At 40.9% G+C, this 20,046-nt stretch overlaps 1 protein-coding gene across 1 annotated transcript in view; it reads right to left on the reverse strand.

The window, feature by feature from the left end:
• Positions 1 to 20,046, reverse strand: part of LOC128653253 (arylsulfatase D) — a 290,960-nt gene that overhangs the window by 213,272 nt on the left and 57,642 nt on the right. Inside the window, exon 5 of the mRNA XM_053706442.1 lies at positions 13,871 to 14,294. Coding sequence (XP_053562417.1) covers positions 13,871 to 14,294 — 424 coding nt within the window. The remainder of the gene's footprint in view (positions 1 to 13,870; positions 14,295 to 20,046) is intronic.

The following is a 20,046-nucleotide window of genomic DNA, read 5'->3' on the forward strand; positions in this document are numbered from 1 at the left end:
CTGCGCGTCTGAGGCGCAAAAATAGGCCCCGCCCATAATGGACGTCGCACTATTTGATTAATCTACCGCATGGGAAGCGGTTACAAACAGCCATGTGGTCCCCAAACATACAAGCACAACATAAAGTCCTCTTTATCAATAAACTTATTTTATGCCATAATTTTGTAAAATACCCCAGTGTCAATATTATATGGTGCGTATCTAATTGCTGCAATAATGTCAGTAAAACACCCAGTAGGACAGTAACACCCTTTTCATTTACAGGACTACTGCTTACCCTGTTCCCACTATAAGGAACCAAATCAGTCAATTCTGATATACTAAGTTTCCTCAGAAGAAAAGGGCTGCATGAGACCATCCTCCACACTGAAGAGTTTTCTCATATTACCTTCAGATCTGTGGGAACCATAATTGATTTTAGTAACTGCTGCTAAGATCATCAATTTCAGGGGGAAATCTTCTTCCATATCCTCCCTGAGACAAATAGTACTCACCGGTACCATTTAAAATAAAAAAACTTCTTGATTGAAGAAATTAAAACTATCATTTTATCACCACTATCACTTTACCCTTCCTATTACTAGCATAGGCAAAGAGAATGACTGGGGGGTGGAGTCAAGGGAGGAGCTATATAGACAGCTCTGCTGTGGTGCTCTTTGCCACTTCCTGTTAGCAGGAGGATAATATCCCACAAGGATGAATCCGTGGACTCGTCGTATCTTGTAAAGAAAATTGTATTGTTAAAGTGCATGAAAAATCGTAACAAAATTCTTCACCAAAAATAATCGAAAACGTAAAATTTGTATGTAAATTAAGTAAGAATAAATCATATTAAATATGCACAGAGTAATTTAAGTAAACTGGATGCGCCAAAAAAAAAAACACAAATTCGTATTTATAAGTAAAACATACAAATTGTAATTGTTGTTTTTATGTAAAATGGGCATTTCATGGGTGCATATAAAATTGTCTCTCTAATCCCAGCATAATTCTGTAAAGATTTTCGCACTACAGATCTCACAGGTTTGTTCACGCAAACTAAAAGGTGGCGAGCTTTTCTCAAAACACTCAAAATACTTAACACCATAATAGACAAACACATGCATATGAAAATATAGGCAATTTTAAGATGCTATACGCAGAAAGCAGCATAATGTAATTTATATTGGTTGCAGGATTTAAATTGTTAAAGTGCACCCCCTGCTCATTTAACTCTTGGGAGTGAAGTGTCCCTTTTCAGCAAGCTCCATTACTGTCAATAGAAGACACCTCGCCAGTTGTAGGGACTGCCCCTTTTTTATAATAATTCCCCAAGAGCAGCTACTGTGAGGGTCAGTGTGAAATACCACATCTGATCTGGCGAAGTTTAGATTATTGGGCTCTAAGTGTCGCATACTTTTTTCCATCATTTTATACACAATTTTTAATGAATAAAGTGTCTCTTTTATATTTACCAAGCTCTGTGTGTGTAACCACTTCATTCCCTTCAAGTAGCCCATAAATGCCTTCTATTTGTGGGTAATGTGATGAGTTTTTATAAAGTACACATATCTTACAGTAACAATAAAAAAAATAAAAAGGCCCTCCACTGGCACAATATCTCTTGTATTAGGTACCCCTCATAGATTGGTCTCCTTAATGAAGAATACTCACAAAATGGATGCACTTATCTTAAAGTGCAATTTTAGCAGTCTGGGTAATTCAAGAACTCACAACTAGCTCTCCTCCAACCTCAAATTAATCCGGAACTACAAGTTCACTGCCAATACGGTGTCCCCCAGTGATACGTTCAGCAAACAATCACCAGGACTCTACCAAGCTTTCTTGGAGGTTATTTTAATAAAGGGGCATAGCACACATTTAAAATCAATGCCAAATGTGTTTCATAAAACAATATTGCTTCTTCAAGCAGCATAATCATAACAGTATATTGGGTCAGTCATTTTAGATTGTTGTAGATCAATATAAAGACATTTAAAATAAATCTGAAAGAACAATTTAAGGCCATATGACATAAGAGACGACCCTTAACAATGCGATTATGTTCACAGAAGATATATGTCAATGTGGATTTGAATTTTATCAAAACATGAACAGATTTGTAGTAAAATAGCAAGGGACCTGGTTAAAATAAATGGACCTCAGAAAAGGAGTAAGACTTCAAGAAACTTATATCCCTCTGCTTTACAGTAGCATCTGATGATTATAAAATACAGAGACAGGGTTATGAGCAATCTCTTGCCAGTAATATCAGGCTAAAAAACATGTAATTTCCTCACTTCATCTTTTATGACAGAGACAAGACAAAAGGGCCCCATTCATCAAGTTAGAGATGGACAAGGCTTTTAATTTTATTTTGCTTTTAATTTAATTTTGTATTAATTAGCCTGCAGTACAAGGACTCCAAAACAGCATCTACTGCTTAATAAATAGAATCCATATATATTGTGTGAAAGGAATGTCTTGCACGTATGAGGGTTTAAAAAAACTTAGAATATTACCAGATAGGGGATTCAGCATCATAATTAGGTTTTCATTACTTTTTGTCTTTCAAGTTTACAGTTCAGCACAAAGCAGCACTGTAATGCATATGTATTTTTTAATATACTAACCTATTTAGATCTGAGCCAGGAGTACGGATATGTGATAGAATCCAGAGCTTTGTGGTAAAAGGTAGGTATGTAAGATAAGAAGCAGGATTCTGTACATTTTGCCTAACCAGACTCTAGTCAATGTCAAGACTTCCCTAACCGTCCTTATTTGAGAGGGGCAGTCCCTTATTACGACCTCTGTCCTGCTGTCCCTCTGAGAGAGCCATATGTCCCTATTTGCAGAATTTTCCTTACCCCCCATCCACGGAACACTCAAACACGCCCATAAACTGCCTGCTAACCACCCATGATCCCTCCCCACTTAATACAGCTCCACCCTCACCCTGACAGGCCCCCATCAACCTCCTGAACCAATGATACCCAGCCACAAATGTTGGGAGGTATGCAGGTTGTCTGATGTTTCCTAGAAGCTACTGCAGAGTAGCTATTAAGTCTAAAAGCAGAATGTTACACTTGAAAAGGTTTAAGCTGCATAGGAACTGGAAAAAAAAAACAGGCACCTAAAAATAAAATGATCACTGTTTGCAGGGCATTTTAACTTGTTCAGTACCAGAGGACTAATGGACATTTCTTCAGCAGTAGGATAGACATAATTTTGCTACATATCCAATAAAAAAAAATCCCTATATTAAAAAAACATAATTTATGCTTACCTGATAAATTTATTTCTCTTGTAGTGTATCCAGTCCACGGATCATCCATTACTTGTGGGATATATTCCCTTCCCAACAGGAAGTTGCAAGAGGATCACCCACAGCAGAGCTGCTATATAGCTCCTCCCCTCACATGTCATATCCAGTCATTCGACCGAAACAAGACAAGAAAGGAGAAACCCTAGGGTGCAGTGGTGACTGTAGTTTAATTAAAAATTTAGACCTGCCTTAAAAAGACAGGGCGGGCCATGGACTGGATACACTACAAGAGAAATAAATTTATCAGGTAAGCATAAATTATGTTTTCTCTTGTTAAGTGTATCCAGTCCACGGATCATCCATTACTTGTGGGATACCAATACCAAAGCTTAAGTACACGGATGATGGGAGGGACAAGGCAGGAACTTAAACGGAAGGAACCACTGCCTGTAGAACCTCTCTCCCAAAAACAGCCTCCGAAGAAGCAAAAGTGTCAAATTTGTAAAATTTTGAAAAAGTGTGAAGCGAAGACCAAGTCGCAGCCTTGCAAATCTGTTCAACAGAGGCCTCATTCTTAAAGGCCCAGGTGGAAGCCACAGCTCTAGTAGAATGAGCTGTAATCCTTTCAGGGGGCTGCTGTCCAGCAGTCTCATAGGCTAAGCGTATTATGCTTCGAAGCCAAAAGGAGAGAGAGGTTGCCGAAGCTGTTTGACCTCTCCTCTGTCCAGAATAAACGACAAACAGGGCAGATGTTTGACGAAAATCTTTAGTTGCCTGCAAGTAGAACTTCAAGGCACGGACTACGTCCAGATTATGCAAAAGACGTTCCTTCTTTGAAGAAGGATTAGGGCACAATGATGGGACAACAATCTCTTGATTGATATTCCTGTTAGAAACCACCTTAGGTAAAAACCTAACTACCTTGTCTGAATGGAAAATCAGATAAGGAGAATCACAATGTAAGGCAGATTACTCCGAGACTCTTCGAGCTGAAGAAATAGCCATCAAAAACAGAACTTTCCAAGATAAAAGTTTAATATCAATGGAATGAAGGGGTTCAAACGGAACTCCTTGAAGAACCTTAAGAACCAAGTTTAAGCTCCACGGAGGAGCAACAGTTTTAAACACAGGCTTAATCCTAGCCAAAGCCTGACAAAAAGCCTGGACGTCTGGAACTTCTGCCAGACGCTTGTGCAAAAGAATAGACAGAGCAGAAATCTGTCCCTTTAACGAACTAGCAGATAAGCCTTTTTCCAAACCCTCTTGGAGAAAAGACAATATCCTAGGAATCCTAACCTTACTCCATGAGTAACCTTTGGATTCGCACCAATACAGGTATTTACGCCATATCTTATGGTAGATTTTCCTGGTAACAGGCTTTCGTGCCTGTATTAAGGTATCAATAACTGACTCAGAGAAGCCACGCTTTGATAGGATCAAGCGTTCAATCTCCATGCAGTCAGTCTCAGAGAAATTAGATTTGGATGATTGAAAGGACCTTGTATTAGAAGGTCTTGTCTCAGGGGTAGAGTCCATGGTGGACAGGACGACATGTCCACTAGGTCTGCATACCAGGTCCTGCGTGGCCACGCAGGCGCTATCAGAATCACCGATGCTCTCTCCTGTTTGACCTTGGCAATCAGTCGAGGCAGCAGAGGAAACGGTGGAAACACATAAGCCATGTTGAAGAACCAAGGAGCTGCTAGAGCATCTATCAGCATTGCTCCCGGGTCCCTGGACCTGGATCCGTAACGAGGAAGTTTGGCGTTCTGGCGAGATGCCATGAGATCCAACTCTGGTTTGCCCCAACGATGGACCAGTTGAGCAAACACCTCCGGATGGAGTTCCCACTCCCCCGGATGAAAAGTCTGACGACTTAGAAAGTCCGCCTCCCAGTTCTCCACGCCTGGGATGTGGATCGCTGACAAGTGGCAAGAGTGAGACTCTGCCCAGCGAATTATCTTGGAGACTTCTAACAACGCTAGGGAGCTCCTGGTTCCCCCTTGATGGTTGATGTAAGCCACAGTCGTGATGTTGTCCGACTGAAATCTGATGAACCTCAGTGTTGCTAACTGAGGCCAAGCTAGAAGAGCATTGAATATTGCTCTTAACTCCAGAATATTTATTGGGAGGAGTTTCTCCTCCTGAGTCCACGATCCCTGAGCCTTCAGGGAATTCCAGACTGCGCCCCAGCCTAGAAGGCTTGCATCTGTTGTTACAATCGTCCAATCTGGCCTGCGAAAGGTCATACCCTTGGACAGATGGACCCGAGATAGCCACCAGAGAAGAGAATCTCTGGTCTCTTGATCCAGATTTAGTCGGGGGGACAAATCTGAGTAATCCCCATTCCACTGACCTAGCATGCACAATTGCAGCGGTCTGAGATGCAGGTGCGCAAATGGCACTATGTCCATTGCCGCTACCATTAAGCCGATTACTTCCATGAACTGAGCCACTGACGGGCGTGGAACGGAGTGAAGGACACGGCAAGCATTTAAAAGTTTTGATAACCCCCCTCCGTCAGGTAAATTTTCATTTCTACAGAATCTATCAGAGTCCCTAGGAAGGAGACTCTTGTGAGTGGTGATAGAGAACTCTTTTCCATGTTCACTTTCCACCCATGCGACCTCAGAAATGCCAGAACTATCTCTGTATGAGACTTGGCAATTTGAAAGCTTGACGCCTGTATCAGGATGTCGTCTAGATACGGAGCCACCGCTATGCCTCGCGGTATTAGAACCGCGAGAAGTGAGCCCAGAACCTTTGTAAAGATTCTCGGGGCCGTAGCCAACCCTAAGGGGAGAGCTACAAATTGGTAATGCCTGTCTAGAAAGGCAAATCTTAGGAACCGATGATGATCTTTGTGAATCGGTATGTGAAGGTAGGCATCCTTTAAGTCCACTGTGGTCATGTACTGACCCTCTTGGATCATGGGCAGGATGGTCCGAATAGTTTCCATTTTGAATGATGGAACTCTTAGGAATTTGTTTAAGATCTTTAGGTCTAAAATTGTTCTGAAGGTACCCTCTTTCTTGGGAACCACGAACAGATTTGAATAAAATCCCTGTCCTTGTTCCGTCCGCAGAACTGGGTGGATCACCCCCATTACTAGGAGGTCTTGTACACAGCGTAGGAATGCCTCTTTCTTTATCTGGTTTTCTGATAACCTTGAAAGATGAAATCTCCCTTGAGGAGGAGAAGCCTTGAAGTCCAGAAGATATCCCTGAGATATGATCTCCAACGCCCAGGGATCCTGGACATCTCTTGCCCACGCCTGGGCGAAGAGAGAAAGTCTACCCCCCACTAGATCCGTTTCCGGATAGGGGGCCATTCCTTCATGCTGTCTTGGGGGCAGCAGCAGGTTTTCTGGCCTGCTTGCCCTTGTTCCAGGACTGGTTAGGTTTCCAGGCCTGTCTGAAATGAGCAACAGTTCCTTCCTGTTTTGGAGCGGAGGAAGTTGATGCTGCTCCTGCCTTGAAATTTTAAAAGAAACGAAATTTAGACTGTTTGGCCTTTGATTTGGCCCTGTCCTGAGGAAGGGTATGCCCCTTACCTCCAGTAATGTCAGCAATAATTTCCTTCAAGCCGGGCCCGAATAAGGTCTGCCCCTTGAAAGGAATATTAAGTAATTTAGATTTAGAAGTCACATCAGCTGACCAGGATTTAAGCCATAGCGCCCTCCGCTCCTGGATGGCGAATCCAGAGTTCTTAGCCGTTAGTTTAGTCAAATGTACAATGGCATCAGAAACAAATGAGTTAGCTAGCTTAAGTGATTTAAGCTTGTCCATAATTTCATCCAATGGAGCTGTGTGAATGGCCTCTTCCAGAGACTCAAACCAGAATGCTGCAGCAGCAGTGACAGGCGCAATGCATGCAAGGGGCTGCAGGATAAAACCTTGTTGAACAAACATTTTCTTAAGGTAACCTTCTAATTTTTTATCCATTGGATCCGAAAAAGCACAACTATCCTCAACCGGGATAGTGGTACGCTTTTCTAAAGTAGAAACTGCTCCCTCCACCTTAGGGACCGTCTGCCATAAGTCCCGTGTAGTGGCGTCTATTGGAAACATTTTTCTAAATATAGGAGGTGGGGAAAAGGGCACACCGGGTCTATCCCAATCCTTGCTAATAATTTCTGTAAGCCTTTTAGGTATAGGGAAAACATCAGTACACACCGGCACCGCATAGTATCTATCCAGCCTACACAATTTCTCTGGAATTGCAACTGTGTTACAGTCGTTCAGAGCAGCTAAAACCTCCCCAAGCAATACACGGAGGTTCTCAAGCTTAAATTTAAAATTAGAGATCTCTGAATCAGGTTTCCCCGGATCAGATCCGTCACCCACAGAATGAAGCTCTCCGTCCTCATGTTCTGCAAACTGTGACGCAGTATCAGACATGGCTCTTACAGCACCAGCGCGTTCTGCATCTCTCCTAATCCCAGAGCTATCGCGCTTGCCTCTCAATTCTGGCAATCTAGATAATACTTCTGACAGGGTATTATTCATGATTGTAGCCATGTCCTGTAAAGTAATTGCTATGGGCGTCTCTGATGTACTTAGCGCCATAATAGCATGCGCCCCCTGAGCGGGAGGCGAAGGTACTGACACGTGAGGAGAGTTAGTCGGCATAACTTCCCCCTCGTCGTCTGGTGATAATTCTTTTATAGATAAAGACTGACCTTTATTATTTAAAGTGAAATCAATACATTTAGTACACATATTTCTATGGGGCTCCACACTGGCTTTCAAACATAATGAACAAGTAGATTCATCTATGTCAGACATGTTTAAACAGACTAGCAATAAGACTGGCAAGCTTGAAAAACACTTCACAATAAGTTTACAAGCAATATAAAAAACGCTACTGCGCCTTTAAGAAGCACAAAACCTGTCTCAAGTTGAAATAACAATGAACCAAAGCAGTTATACCAACCAAATTTTCACAGTAGATGTATTAAGTTAGCAGAGCATTGCACCCACTTGCAAATGGATGATTAACCCCTTAACACCCAAAACGGATAAACAATAGAGAAAAACGTTTTTTAAAACAGTCAAACACACTGTCACAGCTCTGCTGTGACTGATTACCTCCCTCAATATGACTTTTGAAGCCTTTTGAGCCCTCTAGAGAAGTCCTGGATCATGCAGGAAGAAGCAGGAAGTCTGAGTCTGAATTTTTACTGCGCAAAAAAGCGCTAAAATAGGCCCCTCCCACTCATATTACAACAGTGGGAAGACACAGTTAACTGTTTCTATGCAGAAATTAAGCCAGCTATGTGGAAAAATTATGCCCCAATAAGTTTTATCACCAAATGTACGTTAAAAAACGATTAAACATGCCAGCAAACGTTTTAAAACACATTTTTTAAAGAGTATATATCTCTATTAATAAGCCTGATACCAGTCGCTTTCACTGCATTTAAGGCTTTACTTACATTACTTCGGTATCAGCAGCATTTTCTTAGTCAATTCCATTCCTTAGAAAAATATTTTACTGCACATACCTTAGTTGCAGGAAAACCTGCACGCCATATATTTCTATTAATAAGCCTGATACCAGTCGCTTTCACTGCATTTAAGGCTTTACTTACATTACTTCGGTATCAGCAGCATTTTCTTAGTCAATTCCATTCCTTAGAAAAATATTTTACTGCACATACCTTAGTTGCAGGAAAACCTGCACGCCATTCCCTTTCTGAAGTTACCTCACTCCTCAGAATGTGTGAGAACAGCAAGTGGATCTTAGTTACTTCTGCTAAGATCATAGAAAACGCAGGCAGATTCTTCTTCCAAATACTGCCTGAGAAAAAACAGCACACTCCGGTGCCATTTAAAAATAACAAACTTTTGATTGAAGAAATAAACTAAGTATAAAACACCACAGTCCTCTCACGACCTCCATCTATGTTGAGGGTTGCAAGAGAATGACTGGATATGACATGTGAGGGGAGGAGCTATATAGCAGCTCTGCTGTGGGTGATCCTCTTGCAACTTCCTGTTGGGAAGGGAATATATCCCACAAGTAATGGATGATCCGTGGACTGGATACACTTAACAAGAGAAATATATCTTTTTTATTGAGATTGTTTATAGAGGTTTACTGGCAAATGAAAAGTAAAAGAAATGTGCATCTTGTACGTGAATGCAAAATCCTTAAAGGGATAGTTCGGTCAAAATTAAACTTTCATGATTCAGATAGAACATGCAATTTTAAGCAACTTTCTTATTTACTCCTAGAATCAAATTTTCTTTATTCTTTTGATATCTTTATTTGAAAAAGCAAGAATGTAAGCTTAGGAATCGGACCATTTTTTAATTATCTGCAGCCATACTAGAGGTTAAATCTGTAGGCTGATACGGTCAAGATATTACTAAAGTAGGAGCAGCAGTTAACCTTTTCTTACAAAACCATCAGCAGTCATAGATTGGTGCTCTTATTTTTAAATAGCCATGGATTAAAATGTCTCATGTGCTGACACAGAGCATTAATCCAGTGTATATAGATATATATGGTAAATAATAAGCAATTTTTCTCAAGCATAGTTAGTCTTCGATCTAACAAACACTACGTAGAAATGAACATAATTGATTCTATGCACTTATAGGTGTAAAAGAAAAATGGTAAAGCTGTAATATAATATAATAGCCGTAATATATTAGAGTCAATAAAATGTTGATTGCAGCAATCACCACTGTAAAATATGAACCAAGATAAAGCTAGAACATATAGACCATTCTACTATGTGCAGAACATTGAAATGTGAAATATTTACAGTAAATACACAGTATAACACTTTATTAAAAATGAATACCGCATAAATATGCTTTTACCTGTTTTCATCTACTTAACTGCAAAGGGCTCCAATGTGTGTGTGTATATATATATATATATATATATATATATATATACACACACACACATACATTTATGTGTTTATATGTCTGTAAACACATATGTATATATACATACATATACATCTTTAGACATGTATATATCGCTATGTTAAAGCCCTTTGTCTGCTTTTTTTTTCTAACACCAAAGACCTCATATATCTTTGAGCCCTTATAACTTTTTTGTGCAATATTTTTTTTTAATAATTTTTTTGATGGTGTTATGAGTGTAATGTACTTTGTAATGTAATTTTGACGCATTTTATGACACTTTTTTGTTTTACAAAACAGTTAACCAGAGCTCTCAGGACACGCTCTCTCAACAAGCGTTAACTTAATTGCGCTCAAGAGATTGCATTTACTTTCAACTTGTAATACGAGCAAAAACCCAGACGCACACTAACACCCGTGCTAAACCCCTGATTAACTTTTAGCGCTCCTCTCGTAATCTGGGACATTGTAAGTAAAGGTAGAGACTAAGGGCAAGATTTATCAAAGCGAGAATAAGAAAATTCTCACATTTGTCGAAAAAAACTCACAAATGATATCACCATATTTATGAAAGGTTATGCACCAATAAAGTCGCAACTTTTCATATGTGCAAACAAATTGACTCATGACCATTCGCAAGTCTTAAATATATGCGAATAAGTTGTCTGGAAATGCCTAATTCTTGTATTAATCTCTACTGGCATTTTAAAATGCCCGTATATATTTGCAGTTCTCATATATTTATGAAAAGTGGTGCATGCAGTATTCACTGTTTTTAATCTCGCCAATTTGTAGGTTGCGAGGAGTGAAAAATAAAGAGCGATATTGTTGTTTGTCTGGAGGGAAAATGGAAATATGTCTTTTTCTTGCTGTATCTAGGTTTAGAAATTGCCCACAACAAGGCGCAGAACCTGAATAATATTAATAATTAAATAACAAAAAGGTATACACAAATGTATAAAAAAGTATATTAATTTAATTGCAATTGAAATAAGTATTAAAAAGAATGAAGATCAGCTCCAAAACACGGGCAACCTTCCTCAATGAAAGAGAGCCAAAGAAGGGGCAAAATAAAAATAACTTTAATATATAAGAAATAACATTCTTACAAACGATCACTTGATTAAAACAATAAACCGTTTACCGGTGTCTAAAATTAAGATTGATAAATAAAGTGAAAATGAAATTTTTGAAAGAAAACTAGGGTCAGTCATTCGCTTGACATCGCAAAAAAGTTTTGCCCCAAAAATGTCTCTAGAATTATTATAAATACTGGCGACATTTTTTACTTCACACATTACAAACTATTGCAGAAATAATCGCAACTTTTTAAGAGTTGTCCTAGAGAAGCCTTTCCCTCAAATATATTCTCTTAACATCTGATCAATGTCATATAGGAGCTATATTCATAACATAATAAAACTAAATAGCTCAATTATAGGAGCCAGTGAAGAACATATAACACTACAAACTTTAGGCTTGCACAAACCTCTGCCACCATAGTAATTATACCATTTAACTTTGCAACACATACATCTGGTTCAACTGCAAAATGTTCTAGAGAAGGTTAGCTTTTGATACTCAACCATAATAGAAAAGCTCATATATGTGTTTGAGCCCAAAGAATGTCATATAAATTAAAGCATAAGGTTTAATCACGTATACTAGTATAGAGAGCTTTGTATCAATATAAGCAATTAGAAGTATACTAGTACATTGCCACACACTTACATACAAAAATCATGGTAGGTGCTCTTAAAAAAAAAAAACTTGATAGCCAAAATGTATCTGAAAGGAAAGAAAGCTCTCTACATTCAGACTAAAGAATATGCAGTAGGGCGCTCAAACTTCACAAGAGGTAGATATATCAAATCAGTAGATACTATGAATATTAGGAGTTTCTGCAGATGTTGAAAACATATCATTACAAAGCATTAGGTGGAAAATGACAAATAACCCAACATTGGCATTTGTATAAAAGGCCATCTCATCTGTCCACTGTTTAACATGCAACATTTACTTTTTACTCCACTCCTACTCTGGTAATTCCTCTGCAGGAGTACATAAGAGTCTGAGCCATCTTACATCTATATTCCAATGTAGAAACAGGAGAGCAATGCTGTCCAACCTGGGAGACCAAGGCCCTACATATAGGTGAACATTGAAGGTTCCAACAGCTTATTGATGTTCTTTCTTCAGCACCATTTCTAATGATACCATTGTGGTTTTCCCCATCGCTGCAACTCTACAGCCCCAGAGTCCTCTCTAAGTGCTGTAGCTGGCGGACATTGAACAAGAGGATTGGGAGCAAATTGAGACCTCTCAAAAGCAAGATCAATTCCTCCAAATAGATGCGGATCCTTAGGAGTATTAGCTACAACTGTAGGGAAGGCAACAATGGTAGCCATTTTCACATAGGCACAGCAGGACCGTAGCTCTCGAAGCATCGCTCCATGATAAATATGTAGAATTTGCAGATGATGATCCAGCAACGTCTCCACTGAACTCAGCATATTGTATTGCAAAATCAAAGAGGATCAGCGCTTTGTAGATCTTGGGGTTTTGTATGAGGTAGGTAATGCAGTGACAGGCAATATAGAACTGCTATTTTCGGGGGATCCAGGAGCATTACCACCTAAAGGAATGTGTGGAATGCGATTATAAAATCACCAGCATGCGCAGATTACAGGCAGCAAATCTCAACAGATATACGCTGCACTGTAATTCCACCCTCTCCACTATCTTTTTTGCGTCCGCCTGGGAAATTCAAGGGGGATGCCCCGCCGATCTTCTGGCATCCACCCCAAGTGAACCTCAGGGTTGAACCCCCCAGGCAGAGGCAAAAAATATAGCGGTCATGGGAGAATTACAGTGCAGCATATATATATTTGTGTGACTTAGTAACTCCCCCAACAGCAGTTACAGGCAATCAGCGCTTGTCGAGATTTGCTACCTTTAATCTGCACATGCTGGTGAAAATATATCTTTGACATATTAACTCCACTCAAGGTAAACATTTTCTATTATAAACCTCTATTCTTCTAAGAATTTCCAGTACCCCATAACATTACATGGCTTAAAGTGCCAAATCTTAAGGAGTACAAAATACAAAAGTTCTTCATTCATAGAAACAATTGTCCTGGAATCAACGTTAAAGTTTATATTTTTTTGAGAAAATGTCCTTGTTCCAGAGGCTCTGCATATTTTTATAATATAGTAGTAGATAGAAAAAAATAAGGCATACAAATGTCCCTTATCTCCTGAATATATTGCTTATCTTGCGTTACGGGCCACAACCTGCCATAATCCTGCATAATTATAGCATTTTCATGCCATCCTTTAGTCAGTGTTAAACTATCAAACATATCAAATGTAATCCCATAATGCAATTTTTCTTAAAATGAACATTAGAGCAAATTGAAAAGTTGTTTACAATTGCCTGCTCTATCTGAATCATGAGTTTAATTTTGACTTTAGTTTTCCTTTAAGTAAAGGTGGGAATTAGGAAAGGGAGACAACCTGTGGGAGCACAAAAGCTTTGAAGAGTTTCTGGTGGGTGTAATAGTGCAAAAAGTGTCTGGTATTGTAAGGAAGGGGGAACACTGGGAGGTATGTGATTTAGAGTGACAGAATGCAGGGGCTGTACAGTAAAATAAGTCTAAAAAGTAAAACATATTATTCGATATAAAGAAAAGAATATATTTCAACCATAAGATAGTAACATAAAATACTTTTATTTTACCTGGTGATGAAATCCTTTGCTTCTCTTACAATATGCAAGGCTGTGGTTTCAATAGCCATTGGCTGTTCTATGATTTCATAGTTTCTCATTAAAATACAGTTCCAGTATCGAAAGAAGTAGTAAGCTGTGCTCCAATAGGCAAAAAAAATAATGCCAAGAGAGGCAAAAATAATAATGACCCACCATAGAACTTTTATTTTCATCTTTAGCTGTCCGGCTATGGCAGCGATCAGTGTTACTGCAAACATCTCTGCATAAAACCACAGTTTTTCTTTAAAACTAGTATGCATTTCACTTGGTGCTGAAGCATCACAATCATTCACCAAAGTAAAAACTGAGCCATAAAAAAAGTCAAAGCCATGATTTAATGGGTGATGGCAGAAATCTCCACTGGATTTACAATGTACACCAAGATGCCATTTTCCTGTTAAAAATAAAAGAGAAGAGGCACTTACAAACTGTATCCCTTTCAAGATAAAGGGACATTAAATTATAAACATTGAGAAGATTTTAATACATTTTCATTTAAACAATGTTAATCATTACTCCTGGGCTTTCCAGGTCGCCCCCAAGATTTTTTTTACTTCTGTAGGGTGGTACAAACAATAGCAAGGTAGCCTGTCCTAATGTATTGTTCTTAACATGCTCCTGGTCTTCCTCCACTGTCTTTCAATGAAACCAGTGAATTGAATTGCAATAAGCATTGCAACCTAATAAAATCAATAAGGGCTGACAGTTGCGATCTGGTTGGCTGAAGCATCAGCAGTAAATAAAAAATCTCCTGTTATAGGGCAGCCAGAAAGAACCTTCAAAGAGCGATGATAAAGAGTCAGATATAGTAACTATTTAAATAAAGCTTAATTATTATATGCTGAATAATTCCTAACATTTACTACCCCTTTAACTAGCACATAGATTCACTAAGATGGAAAAAAAAAAATTAATCACTGTTAGGACATTCCATGCCGTTTTAACAGAGCTGGGCTTTTACGCCATTAGGATGGCATGGAATGTCCTACTTTTTTGGCATCATGCACCCTCCTCCTTTTATTTAATAGGAAATCAGCCTGGGGGACGTGCCTAGCATCGTAGGCAGTCCCCCATGATCCCATCCCAGACTTAAAATTGTGTGATTGCATCAACAATCAAGTGATTTCATTTTACAAGCAAGTGTTGAAAAGCTTGCCACCAGCATGAAGGGGTTAAAGGACCAGTAAATGCAGTAGATTTGCATACTCAACAAATGTGTGATAAAAAGACAATGCAATAGCAATTAGTCTGAACTTAAAATGAGTTGTATATTTTTGTCTGTCAAATTTCAGAAATAAGCCTATTTCCACTCCGGTATCATGTGACAGCCATCAGCCAATCACAAATGCATATACGTATATTCTGTAAATTCTTGCACATGCTCAGTAGGAGCTGGTGACTCAAAAAGTGTAAATATAAAAAGACTGTGCACATTTTGTTAATGGAAGTTGTGATGATAGCAGGATGTGATGTCACTAGCATGTGGGCGGGGCTTAGGTCCGGTGTCTGTGTCGCAGTTAGTTTAGTACAATCAACCTGTCTGGATGTGTATTGCTATGCTCTGTAATAAAATAGAGTTGTACCATCATTGCTGTGTCCTGCATATGTCCTGCATCTCATGACATGGTGTCAGAAGTTCTGGACTACGCTTCTGTTTCTGATGATGACGATGTCAAAGTTTACCCCACCTGAGCCTTTTGACTTTTCTCAGCCTGCAGCTTGGCCCACATGGCGTCAGCGGTTTCAGCGCTTCAGGATTGCATCCAAACTGAACAAGGAGAGTGGTGAAGTACAAGTTAATTCTCTTTTATATTCTATGGGGAAAGATGTAGAGCCAGTGTTCAATGCTTTTACTTTCCAAGAAGGGGACGAAGTTAACTTTGATATAGTTATGGATAAACTCAGTGCCCACTTTGTGCCCAAAAGAAATGTGATTCATGAGAGAGCTTGTTTTCACAAACGTAATCAGCGTGTGGGAGAATCTGTGGAGTCATTTGTGCGCAGCCTGTATGAATTAGCTGAATTCTGTGAGTTTGGTGTTGCTAAAGAAGAGCAAATCAGAGACAGAATAGTTATTGGAATTGCAGATGCTGAAGTCTCCCTGAAGCTGCAGTTAGAGCCTGATTTAACGTTAGACGGGGCTATTAGGATGGCCCGCCAGAGTGAACTGGTGAAAAAGCAAAGTGCTGATCTGAGGTCTGAGAGTATTGTGGATGAAGTGCAACAGTCTAGGAAAATTACTAGTGAAAGGCACAGTGTGAGCGGTAGATCTAAAGTACTGGAAAGGCCTAGAAGTGGATGGGCGCAACATGGCCGATGCACACGGTGCTACCGGGCTCATGATCAGAGTGCTATATGCCCGGCCAGAGATAAAAGATGCAGAAAATGTAACAGAATAGGCCATTTTGAAGTGGTGTGTAAAACTGAATACATTAAGGAGATGCAGGTGGACAGTGACCAGGAGGGTCAGGAAGTGTCTTTTGTGGGGTCTGTTGTGGAACGGACAAGCTCAGAGGAAGATTGGAAAGTTACTTTTACTGTAATGGGAGCCAATGTTGATTTTAAGATTGACACAGGAGCTGATATCACTGTAATGTCTTTTGCTGAATTTATGAAACTGCCTCGACAGCCCCAGCTGGCGAAGGTTACTACAAATGTTCATAGTCCTGGTGGCCGCATTGATTGTGTGGGGAAATTTCTTGCAAGCTGTGAGTACAAACAAAAAAAGTTCACCATGTGGGTGCATGTGATCCGAGGTCAGTGTGTTAACAGTTTATTGAGCAGAAAAGCAGCCTGTGACTTGGGCCTCGTGGCCAGAGTGAATGAGATCTCTGAAGATATGTTTGGCGAGTTGGGCCTACTGAGCTGCAAACCTGTCCGTATAGCACTTAAAAGTGACGCAGTCCCGTACAGTATTTCTACTCCTCGTAGAATTCCGTTCCCGCTCATGCCTCAAGTGGAGAAAGAGCTCATGCGCATGAAGTCTATGGGGGTTATTGAAGAGGTTGTTGAGGCAACTGATTGGTGTGCCCCCATTGTTCCAGTTGCAAAGAAAAACGGAAAGGTGCGCATCTGTGTGGACCTGAAAAGGTTGAATGAGGCAGTGAAGAGGGAGAGATTTGTGCTGCCGACACTGGAAGATATAGCCCCGAAGTTGGCTGGGGCGAAGTTCTTTTCCACATTAGACGCTTCTAGCGGCTTTTGGCAGATCCCCCTGGATCCAAAGTGCCGCAAACTGACTACCTTTATCACTCCGGTAGGTCGGTTCTGTTTCTGCAGACTTCCCTTTGGGATATCCTCCGCTCCTGAGATCTTTCAGAGGGAAATGAGTTCTCTCCTGAGTGGCCACGTGGGCACAGCAGTCGTCATGGACGACATTCTAGTGTATGGGTCTACAGTGGAGGAGCATGATCAGCGTTTGAGTTGTGTGCTGCAGGCTATCAAAGAGTCTGGGCTGAAGCTGAATAAAGAAAAATGTCATTTTAGGAAAACTGAATTATGCTACTTTGGGCATATCATCAACGGGGATGGCATCAAGCCGGACCCCGAGAAAATTCGGGCTATCGAACAGATGAAAAGCCCTTCTGATGTACATGAGCTGAGACAGATATTGGGCCTTGTAAATTACGTGGGCAAGTTTCTTCCAGATTTATCTACAGTTTTGCACCCTATCACAGAGTTGCTTAAGAAAGATGTTGCCTGGGTCTGGGGACCCTCACAAGAAAAAGCGTTCCTGCATGCTAAGTCCCTGCTGGGGTCTGCCCCAGTGCTGGGGTTCTACGACCCTTCAAAAAAGACTGTGGTTAGTGCTGATGCAAGCAGTTATGGGTTGGGGGCTGCACTCCTGCAGCTGAATGACAACAAACTACAGCCCATCGCCTACTGTTCCCGCACACTGACGGCTGCGGAGTCAAAATACGCTCAAATTGAGAAAGAGTGCCTGGCTGCAGTTTGGGCCTGTGAGCGCTTTCAGCGTTATCTAGTGGGTTTGGAGAAATTTAGTCTGGAAACTGACCACAAACCGCTAGTCCCTCTTATCAATTCTTATGACATCGACAAAACACCCTTGAGATGCCAGAGACTTTTAATGAGACTACTCAGGTTCAATGTTCAGGCAGTGCATGTGCCGGGGAAGCAGCTGGTTGTGGCAGATACACTGTCCAGGCTCCCGCTGGCTGCTGCTGAAGAATCCTCCACAGAGTCGGATGTAAAAGTGTATGTTGATTCAGTTCTGGCCTCTAAGTCCATTTCTTCAAGGAAACTGGAAGAGATAAAGAAAGAGACATATTTGGACACAGATCTGCAAGAAGTTATAAGGTACATAAGAGATGGCTGGCCCGAGAGCCGGGCAGCCTGGATGTCTTTAAATGCTTACCAGCCAGAGAGGTCGCAGCTCACGGAGCTGGAGGGGTTGGTGCTGTTCCAAGACCGTATTGTAATTCCCGTCAGCATGAGGAAGGAGATGTTAAACAGGATTCACGATGGCCACTTAGGCATTACAAAGTGCAGAGAAAGAGCAGCTACAGCTGTGTGGTGGCCTGGGATCAGCTCCGACATTGCAAATCACGTGTCTAAATGTGCCTTTTGCCGGGAACGCCGGCCTACTCAGAGAAGGGAGCCCTTAATGTCTACTCCGCTGCCTGCGGGGCCGTGGCAGAAAATAGCTGCTGATTTGTGCGAACTGCACGGGAAAAAGTTTCTTGTTGTTATCGACTACTATTCCAGGTATTTGGAAATAGCACCCCTGAATGATATCACAAGTCAGGCCGTTATCATTCGCCTGAAGAGCTTGTTCGCCCGCTGGGGCATTCCAATGGAGCTGGTGAGTGATAATGGCATGCAGTTCGCTTCTACAGAGTTCAGTGCTTTCAGCAGGGAATATGATTTTGTACATTCCACGTCAAGTCCACATTATCCGCAGGCCAACGGAATGGCTGAAAGGGCAGTTCAAACAACAAAATTCATTCTAAAGCAATCTGAACCGTACCTAGCCCTCTTGTCATACAGGGCGACGCCCATTCAAGCCACCGGGTTTAGCCCGGCACAGCTGATGCTAGGACGCCAGATTCGCACCACTTTACCCTCAGTGGGTGTCTTCAAGCCGCCTGGCCCTGTTCCTCGGGACGAAGTCCTTAGGAGGGATGAAGAGGCCAAAAAGGGTTATCGTTTCTTCTACGACAGGAGACATTCTGTCAGGCCTTTACAGGAACTGAAAGCGGGCCAAAGTGTCAGAATTAAACTGGATGATGAGAAGAAATGGAAGACGCCTGCTACGGTAGTGGGCCGCTCTCCAGAACCAAGGTCTTACACAGTCCTTACAGAGGGAGGGACGGTTACACGCCGTAACCGAAGACATCTTCAGCCTGTACCTGAGAGTCTGGAACCGGATACCTCAGTACCACCGCCGGTGGGATCTCCTGTTCTAAGAGAGGTGCCTTCCCCTCAGCAAGATCATAGCGGGGATATATCTTTGCCTCCAGCAGACTCTTGTTCACCATCTTCTGTATCAGAGGACAGTTCATGCAAAGTTACATCAAGCGGAAGAGTGGTGAGGCTTCCGGCCCGATACAGGGACTGACTTTAGCTAGAACAGTGACCGGAAGTATGGGCAGAATAATCCCATGGTCACTGTGGACTAGGGTAGTCTACCCCGATGTCCAAGTCAGGATGTAATTTATTTGTTCATGTTTTCTAATCTATCTGTTTTTATAATGTTCTAAAACAAAATGTTGTTGTATACCCTGTTGGTGTACCTTGTTATTTAATATATGCGAATGTATGCTTTGCCTTTGAAAAAGGGGAAGATGTGATGATAGCAGGATGTGATGTCACTAGCATGTGGGCGGGGCTTAGGTCCGGTGTCTGTGTCGCAGTTAGTTTAGTACAATCAACCTGTCTGGATGTGTATTGCTATGCTCTGTAATAAAATAGAGTTGTACCATCATTGCTGTGTCCTGCATATGTCCTGCATCTCATGACAGAAGTAAATAGGAAAGTTGTTTAAAATTGCCTGCTCTATCTGAATCATGAAAGTTTAATTTTGACTTAAGTGTCCCTTTAATGCGATTTTTTATTCAGACTAGTGTAAACTGTTTTGAAACATTGATATAATTTGTTGTAATTTTTTTGGAATTTCATGAAAATCA

The sequence above is a fragment of the Bombina bombina genome, chromosome 3 (genome assembly GCF_027579735.1).
Source record: "Bombina bombina isolate aBomBom1 chromosome 3, aBomBom1.pri, whole genome shotgun sequence".
NCBI lineage: Eukaryota > Metazoa > Chordata > Amphibia > Anura > Bombinatoridae > Bombina > Bombina bombina.